The following is a 9131-nucleotide window of genomic DNA, read 5'->3' as shown; positions in this document are numbered from 1 at the left end:
TTCCCTCCTGGAAGAAAGAAATACTTTTAACAAATGTGCTTTATGAAGTGGGACCACTACAGAGCAAGGTTTTTCTCCTCTTTCGAATTGCACGCTTGGTTACGTAAGCACTTGCCACTCTTCTGTCTTGTTCTTTTGTGGGTTTTACTAGTGCACAGGGTCGGGGCTGCTGCATCCCTGCAGTACCCTCTCACCACCCCAGCCAGGGGGCATCTAGTCGGGAGAATATCCAACGTCTCAGGCTGGGCCTGCAGCAGGGGGTGGCCCTGAGAGCCTCAGAGGAGGAGTGGGAGCCCCACCAGGCCTTGGGCAAGGAAGCCCAGCTGCCTGGGCTGTGGTTCCTGGTGCAGCGCCCCCAGAAGGAAGCGGCACCCACTCTGAGGATGGCCATGAAGATGAAGGAGGCACGGGGGCTACATTCCCTGCAAAGCTGGGCATGGGTGCCAATCTGTGTGCCTGCGGGCCCCATGTCTCTCCTACCGAGGCTCACTTTCTTTCTTTATATTTGCCAAGGGACATGGGCTCACCAGATGAGAGACGAAGGAGAGAAAGATAGAGAGAAAATGTGGAAAAGTAACTCACCCCGCCTTGGGGAATGGTCACACTACCGTCCCTTTTCCATGTCTCACTTTGGGATTTGGGACACACATGTACACATGCCTGGCGTGTCCTTCAAGACACTGGATCCAGGACTTGGACCACACAGTCCGCCATGCGGGATTCAGTCACCTTACCCTCCACACACGGGCTGGTCCGAGGCTCATATTTTAAAGACTGGAAGTGAAATCTTCACCTCTTCAGGACAGAGACTTGCATATGGACAAGCCCTAACCTCCCATGGGGCCTGAGAAAATGCCATGTGGCATCCAACCTGCATGGCAGGCACCAAGCCAGGGCGGCCTGAGGACCAGGCCCTCCGTACCGTTCGATGATGCGGTTGTTGTCCTGGAGGTCGAATGCCAGCAGCTTCATCCCCTCGCAGAGCTCCTGCATGCTGTCCAAGGCAGAGGCAGGAGAGGATGAAGCGCCACTGCCCAGGCTCTATCCCTGGGAGACCCTCTCCCTACAGCCTCATTGGGGCAGCCTCTGTAGTCCTGCCTCCTAGGTCTGGCATGAAGCTGGACCCCTCAGCCCCCCTATGCTCAGTATTCTGCACCCCCAACCCATACAGACACGCACCGGCACCCCTCTCTCCAGCACTTACTGTCGAACCAGGTCCTTTGGTACAGGGCTGGGATAAGATGCTGCTGGGGGTGGTGGGGCCTGGGCCCCCTTTGCTCTGTTCTGGAGGAGCTGGTGAGACAGCTGGTCCAGGATCTAGGAGAAGCCATGCTGTAATCAAGGGATGAACAGCATATGCGCAGCGGGGTAGGGGGTATGCTGAGGGAGGCGAGAAAATAACAGAACTGCCCCAGCCTGTGAACTGAAGCTCCCAGAATTCTCCAGTCTTCCCTGTGAGCCCTTCCCTTCCATCCTGGGAGTGTGACTGCCATGAACACTTCAGTCGCCTGTGCTTGGATCGGATGGTCCAGGCTGCTAGGTTCTCCTGACCTGACCCCTCTCGTGACACAACACGAACTACAGGCTGCAGAGAGGGCGAGGATCAGCTGACCTCTGAAAGCCCTGCTGCCACCCGGGCCTGGAAGGACCCACGTGTGGCTCTCTCCTAGAGAAGGAGACCCTCTGCTCCTTGTGGCAAGCTCGATGGCTTCTCAGGGCAGAAGACGACCAAGGAGACCTCCCATTGCCTCTCTAAGGAGCGGAGAGCGCCGCTGGAGCCTCCCTGGCTGCATGGGACCACGAGGATGCTCCTGTGTTCTGGAGCCTCTGCCCTGGCTGGGACCTTCGGTCTGAGATCAGCAGCGAGTGCCTTTCCATCTTCCTCTGTCCCCACAAATTGACACATTTGTGGGTTGCCTACAGCACAGTGCTTGGCCTTGGTCAAGGTAAGCTTTGCCCAGAGGCAGGGAGCAGCCTGAGTGCCCCAACCCCAAGGTCATCCACAGGCCTCCTCTCAGCAGCCCTGGTGCCCCAATGCTGCACACCTTGCTGAGGCTCTCCTGGGCTCCCTGGGCTTCGGTGTTACAGGCGGCCACAGAGCAGCCGACCAGGCGCAGGTGGTTCCGGGTCTCATGTGCCACCCTCGAGAGAGCAGGCAGGGACGAGCATTAGAGCAGTACTCAGGTTCCGCTTCTGGGCCCACAGCCGTCACTGTCTCCCCACATGAACACGGCGGGTCCCAAGCATTTGCTCCCTCACTGCCTCTGCCCTTGCAGTGCACGCTCAGCTCTCACCAGCCTCCAGAAGCAGATACCGTCAACCTGCCTGGGCTGGGCCAGTTCACACAGTGGTTACGGTAAGGGGCGTACGTCTCCAGAGGCACAGAGGAGAGCCCACGCCGGGGCACTTAACGTGGGAGCTGCCCACACTCCCATTTCCGCAGCAGAGCACGGGCAGGACTCTTGTGAATGCTCTTCTCTAAGTGGAGGGGGTGAGCAAGGACGGTCTCCCCCAGGCCCAGAGCCCTGAAATCAGTGGCTGGTTCTGAAACCTGGCTACTTGTTAGGACCACTTAGAAGAGCTTCTCAAACATAGTGATCCAACCAAGCGCCACCCCAGATCCATGAACTCGGAAGTTGAGGTGGGATGGGACAGAAGTGGGGCGGGCTGGGCTCCAGTATTCTGATATGGGGTGGTGGTGAGTGCCTGGTCTCAGCCCTGTAAGGAGCTTGCAGGCCACACAGACCTCGGAACCTGGCAGGATACGGGAACTGTCCTCCCTTCTCAGGAGGCGCCAGCGTTCAGGAGTGGGGAGGAAGGGGTTTGAGAAGGGCGAGTTCAGCTCCAGGGAGAGGGCAGTATTTAAGGACCGTGGCCACCTGTGCTTGTCCTCCCGGGAACCTGTGCTGTCCCCAAGAGGAGGCTTCCCAAGGCATCCAGCGAGGACAGTGGAGGGGTCCGGATTTGGGAGGCAGGCACGGTCACACACTAGTTTGGGGCCTGCCACTTAGCCGTGTGATATTGAGCCTCAGTTTCTTGCCCGTGACAAGGCGGCGATGTCCACTGCACAGGGCGGGTGTCACCCAGCAGACCGCCTGGTCCTCCTCACACACAAAATCACCCCTTTCCTAGCTTTCCCTCACTGGCGCCCTCCTCTCATCAGGGCTCTGCAAAGCTCAGGGTCCCCTGAGGTCTGGGGGTGCCAGGCCAGGTTCTGGGATCCATGTGCTCAGGGGGACCGTTACCTCATCCGTTTGCCGTGAGTGACGAGGGACGCCTGGTACTTCTGCACGCACTCTTCCTGGAACACCTGCAGGAGCCTTTTGGCTAAATGGCTGAAGTTCACCCTGGGGAGAGAGGGAAGCCAAGGCCACGGATGAGTAGCCAGAGCACGTAGGCATGAACCTCACCCCCCTTGGTTGCGTCATCAGTGCCCAGCCCTCGGATTCACAGCAGGGCTGTGTCCGAGGGAGGAGGAGGCAGCACACACTGGGACGAAGCAGCAGAGGGGCCAGTGAGCACAGCGGCAGTGGCGAGCCAGGGGTGCTGGCCTCAGGCGACACGCACACTCATGCCTAAGCCCCAGACGGAAGAGCAGATGGTTACGGGAAAGGTGTGAGTGAGGGAGTGAACGAGTGTGTATGTATGTGTGTGTAGGACTGGGGGTAGAATAGGACTGGGCAATTGAGTCTGTAAATAACCATGAAATTGAGCCGCACAATGGCTCAGTGTGACGTGTGACGCTCTGCTAGGCCCTCCCACATGGAAAGGCTCCTGCTTCATGTCTGGGGACCTCCCTGACTGTGCTGGACACCCGTGTGCCCGTGACCAGCACGGTGACCCAGGACTGGCTGGGGCTTGGGTAGATCACAGCATCGGGACTCTGTCGGAGGGGCTGTCTCTCTCTCTCTCTCTTTCTCACTCATGAAGGACATCAATGAACTTTAAAAACCAGCACACACACAAATAACCACTCAGTCCGGGAGGGCCTCCTGGACTGAGCACGTTGGGGAGCCAGGAACAGAGGGGAGCACGGAGGAAGGCGCCGACCAAGGTCAGAAGCAGGAAGCGGCAAGGAGTAAAGCAGGGAGGAGAGGCGGACAGAAACCCCGCATGCCAGAAGCAGACCAGTCACAGCAGGGTTACTTCTGAGAAGCCTCCCTCTGACTCAGCTCTGCCGCCTCCCTCCCCTGGCCCCAGATAACCTGCCCCGGACACATGTGTCCTCCCTCCGGCTCAGTCACTCCCCAGGACCAAGCCCTTGCAGCACTTCTTGTCTGGCACAGAGTCGCTCTGCCCTGTGACATGCGCCCTCCACCCTCCGCCCGCCCCAGCCTGCCCGGCCGCCTGCCAGGGCACAGGCCACTCACTTATCCAGCTTGTGAATCTGCTCCTCGTTGTAGCCGAGCCCTGCAAGAAACAGACCAGAATGATGTCACCCATTCAGTCGACAACACGGGGTGCTGCGAGGGGCAGGGGACAGTAGCAAAGTTGAAGCCAGATCTGCTTTATGGGCTCTTACAGCCCAGTGGGGTCAGGAAGCGGAGAGGAGTGAAATAAGCTCCCGAGGGACACCAGTCAGGTAGGGGCCTAAAGAGACTGCAGAAATTGCTAAGAGGCTGCAGAGGAAAGCAGACCCGTGTGCAGGGCTGGGGGAGGGAATGGTGGAGTGCTCCAGGTGGAGAGTGGAGGATAAGATGAGCCTTGAAGGATGCTTGGTCAGCCACGGGCCCTGCCCAACACCCTCCGAGTGAAGCCTATGGCTGGCTGGCCCACAGCAGGAGAGCCAGAGGGCCTCTGTAGCAAGAGCTGGGTAAGCCAGGCTCCCCACTCTCCCCTGCCGCTCTCTGTCCAGTCCCCAACCAGAAGTTGCACTGAAATTCTCGGCACTTAGGCTGCCTCAAGGACCCAAACCCTCATGCACTAGGGAGATGCTGCCCTCTCCTGGGCTTCAGGGGAATGACACTCTGGGGTCTGCAGCCCAGATCATTAGATATAGTTTTGTCTGGGGGCAGAGGGGTGGGGTCCTTGCATTCCACTCCCCTAGTAGCAGAATCTCCTTCATGGACCCTGCGCTCAGCCAGCAGAGAGCACCTGTGGAGTCCAAGAGGTCTCAGATAAGGCCCAGGCCAGCCTCCTGGCAAGCGGCCAGCAGCTGCAGGCAAGTGAATCTGTTCCCTAGTCCACGAGTTAGTGCCCTGAAAACTGAGCATTCCCCAGAATGGTGTCTTTCACCACACTGGGTCTTAGCAAGTCAGGGTCATTCTTCTGGGTCATTCTGAATTTTAATAAAGGACTCTTGGAGACCATTCGAAATAAATTCACTGTAGGCTGTAAGATGGGGCAGCTCAAAGCAGTTGGACCTAGGTTGCTTGGGCTATTTAACCCTTCCACGTCTATTTCCTCACCTATGGAATGGGGAGGATAATGGTGCATGAAGTAATTTAAGAGCACATACTTAATTTAAGACCAAGACCTGGGACCAGCAGATGACCTAGTGGCTATGTCGCTGGACTCTTACATAGCTAACCATGGCTTGAATCCCAGATCCAGCTGCTTAAAAATCACGCTGGGTGCATGTGCATGCATGCCCATGACCCTGCGAGGACAATGGAAAAGGGATTGCGGTGTGGTCATCCCCCTGGGGGTGTGATTTCTCACTTTTCCTCTGTCTTGGTCTCGGTCTCTCTCCAGCGATTGCACACAACCTAAAGCAAAAGCCTCTTTAAAAAAAAAAAAAAGAGCAGGGACCAGCAGTTAGTGTAATGGCTAAGTCATTGAACTCCCATGTAGTCGATTACAGTTTGAGTCCCAGACCCGGTGGCTTAAACTCACACTGGGCATGTGTGCGTGCATGCCCAAGATCCTGAGAGCAGAATGGAGGAGAAGGGATTGCAGCGTGGCCATCGCCCCTGGGGTGATTTCTTGCTTTCTGTCTCTCTGTCTCTCTCTGTCTGTCTGGCGAGCGCACGTGCCCTATAGAAAAAACCCCTCAAAAAAAAAAAAAAAAAAAGGCAAGCCCTTAGGAGGGTGCCTGGCACAGAGGAGGTGTTCAGAAGTTCAGATTTTAGGATTAAGGAAATCAGCCATGAAGGCAGAATAGCCCCTGAGGTTCTTCTGAACCACAGCAAAGGAGGCCAACTGGGCAGAACGCCAGACTTGCTGAGCCCAAGTCCTCGCTAGCTTCTGGGAATAGGACAGTCTTGCTTCCCCAGCCTGTGGTTCACGCCCACCCCTCAGATGCATGAGTGAGGCTCCCGAGGACGGGAGAGTCCCTTCTAGACCGGTGTGTCCGTTACCTGGATCCCCAGAACACGTGTACTGAGCATTTGACTGAAAAACTGAATCCCTATTTTAATTTTATTCATTCGATTAAAGTTTAAAATGAAAGCGGTGTAAAATACCTCCCTGCCCCCACTAAATATAGTTTTATTATTTTGATAAGACTACATTTAATTGTATTCAAAATTTAGCTTTCAAATAGAGATATGCTGTAAGTGTGAAATACATATGAGATGTTGAAGGCACACACAAAAAAACCCCCGGGAACCAGCAGTTAGCGTAATGGCTATGTCGCTGGACTCCCATGTAGTTGACCGCGGTTCGCGTCCCGGACCTGGTGGCTTAAAACTCACGCCGGGTGCGTGTGCATGTGCGTGCACGCCCAGGATCCCAAGAAGAGAATGGAGGAGAAGGGACTGCGGTGTGACCATCCCCCCTGGGGGGTGATTTCTCGCTTTCTGTCTCTATGTCTCTCTCTGTCTGTCGGGCAAGCGCACGCGCCCGATAGCGAAAACCTCTCAAAAAAAAAAAAAAACTCTGTAAAATAGCTCTTTAATAATTTCATTTATACTGATTACAGGCTGAAATGACATTGTGGATATATTGGGTTGAATAAAATACATCATTAACATTCATGTCACCTGTTTCTGCTTTTTAAAATCTGGCTACTAGAGAACTTACAGTTACAGACGCCGTTGGCATTATAGTCATATTGGGTGGAGCTTTTTAGATAACCCCAGGGAGAGAATATGGCAATCAAGCCCAAGTTCTTCAGTCTAAAGATGAGGGAATGCTTTGGCTATGAGAGGGGAGAGAGGGGGTCGTTCCCTGGTATATTACCTTCCCCACGCCAACGGTCAACTGAGGCCTGCCCACGCTCCCCTAACCTCATCTGCCTGGGCTCAACCCTTGCCTTGCCCCAGACTGGCGGTCACCTTGGGCAAGCAGCTTCCTATTCCCAGGCCTGTGAATGGGTTGTCCTGCTCTCAGGGTCTCTGTGATAATCATAAAGTGCCTGGTCTGGGGACTTGAACTGCAATTTCTCCTGATCCCCCTTTTCTGGAAAATCTGGCTATCTCTGTGCCCCCAAGAACAATAGCTAGGGAAACATTCCTTAAACTGGAAAGTGACCTGCCAAGGTGGGGGTCTCCTTCCAGGGCCACCTCTTCTGCAGCACCCAGGCTGCAGCTCACCACACCCTTCACCCCAGTCGTCTGAGCCTCTCCATAGCAGCAGGCATGGGGGTCCCTCCCTGGCCCACAGGCAGCATGTGGTCAAGGACGCGGCCTGGCGCCACTGAGCACCACCCAGGAGACCCAGCAACACCTCGCAGAGTATCAACAGATCACCAAGAGGAATGAAGGCAGAGAGGGGGGAAGGAAGGAGGGAAGGGAGAAAGGAAGGCAGGGGGAGGAGAGAACACAAAGCCGGGCTCTCCCCACAGCTCACCTGGCCGCATCCTGGACTTCTTGAACTGCTTGTGAATAAGGAACATCTTGTCCAAACAGCACTGAATCTGCTGGATGCTGTGGCAGGAGACAGGGACCAGGCATTGGAGGAACCAAACGCCCCGAGGTGATGGAGTACGGGCAGGAGGAGCTGCTTCCCTGTGGAAGCCTTGCCGCCACTGTCACAGGGGCCAATCTGGGAACGGGGGTGTCCGTCCTGTCTCTAAACTTGTTTGAAACACATTAGGGCCAGCCAACCATCGCTCATTCTCTTTCTTCTCTCTCTCCCTCTCTCTCTGTCTCTCTCTCACGCACGCACACATGGACTCACGCTACACCCACATACATGCACCTCACATCAAGTAAGAAGCAAGATAGAGAAGCCGGGCAGGACAGGCAACAGGAAATGACCTTTGCTACACAAGAAGATTCCAGAATGGACTCTGGTGGGCCAGCAGGTGGTGTGGAGGTTTAGATCCCACATGGCCTCCTCTGCAGTTCGAGACCCAGACCGCGTAGCTTGAAAGACGTGCCAGGTGCATGTGCGTGCATGCCCAAAATCCCAAGAGGAGAATGGAGGAGAGGGGATTGCAGTGTGACCATCCCCCTGGATGGGGCGATTTCTCACTTTCCCCCCTCTATCTCTGTCTCTCTCTGATGAGCACATGTGCCCTAGAGCAAACAAACAAAGAAGAAGAAGGGGAGGAGGAGGAGAGGAGAAGGGGGTGGGGGAGGACAGCCTGGGAGGAGCCTCTGCCCCTGACACCAAGAGTCCAATAAGGAGGGATGGGATGAGTGGAGAAGAAATCTCCCTTCTAGTCCCCTGGAGAGGGCAAAGGGGCACACTGTCCTGGTATTCCCCAGGCCTGGCACGTAGAAGGAAATTGGGACAAATAATGAATCAACAATCCTGGTTTAAAACAAGCCCAGCCCAGGTGGTCCAGGCAGCGGGTGCTCTGCTGTGTGGTGCTAGAGGCCATCCGGGGGCAGGTTCATGTCCAGCCTACCTGAGCACACCCTGATCCTGAGGCTGAGGCTGGACATGAAGGCCCTGGGTGAGTGCCTGTCTCTCTCTTTCTCTCCTCTCTCTCTTTCCTCTCTGAGGAAATAAACTTTAAAAACAACAAAAACGAATGATTCCACAGCCCTTGGTCCTGCCTGGAGGCGGAGGAGGCCGGGGATGACCCTTTCAGGACCTCCTCAGCCTGGAGTTTAAGGTCATCATTGTTTCTTTCTTCTCCTTCCCGAAGGGGGCACCAATATTGAGCCTGAGTGTGGGGCGTGGTGTGTGGAGGGGCAGTTAGCTCCGCTTCCACCCTGGAGCTCCTCCAAGTGACCCGGTACCAGCTATTTCTGGAGCTGGACTCTGGGCTGAGCACAGGCTCCTTCCTGGGGTTCAGC

At 55.7% G+C, this 9131-nt stretch overlaps 1 protein-coding gene across 8 annotated transcripts in view; it reads right to left on the bottom strand.

The window, feature by feature from the left end:
- IKBKE (inhibitor of nuclear factor kappa B kinase subunit epsilon) overlaps window positions 1-9131 on the bottom strand; it is a 32098-nt gene that overhangs the window by 4771 nt on the left and 18196 nt on the right. For all 8 annotated transcript variants that reach the window (XR_003551195.1, XR_003551196.1, XM_027776076.1 and 5 more), the window contains 6 exons: window positions 7732-7808; window positions 4371-4410; window positions 3246-3347; window positions 2046-2142; window positions 1205-1317; window positions 923-994 (listed from right to left, as the gene is read on the bottom strand). Coding sequence is in view for 6 of the 8 variants with exons in the window: in XM_027776076.1 (XP_027631877.1) it covers window positions 923-994; window positions 1205-1317; window positions 2046-2142; window positions 3246-3347; window positions 4371-4410; window positions 7732-7808 (501 nt within the window). In the remaining 2 variants the exon portion in view is untranslated. The remainder of the gene's footprint in view (window positions 1-922; window positions 995-1204; window positions 1318-2045; window positions 2143-3245; window positions 3348-4370; window positions 4411-7731; window positions 7809-9131) is intronic.

The sequence above is a fragment of the Tupaia chinensis genome, unplaced genomic scaffold (genome assembly GCF_000334495.1).
Source record: "Tupaia chinensis unplaced genomic scaffold, TupChi_1.0 Scaffold000627_1, whole genome shotgun sequence".
In the NCBI taxonomy this organism is placed as follows: Eukaryota; Metazoa; Chordata; class Mammalia; order Scandentia; family Tupaiidae; genus Tupaia; species Tupaia belangeri.
Note: the sequence above shows the minus strand (reverse complement) of the source record. Positions and strands in the feature narration are given on the sequence as shown.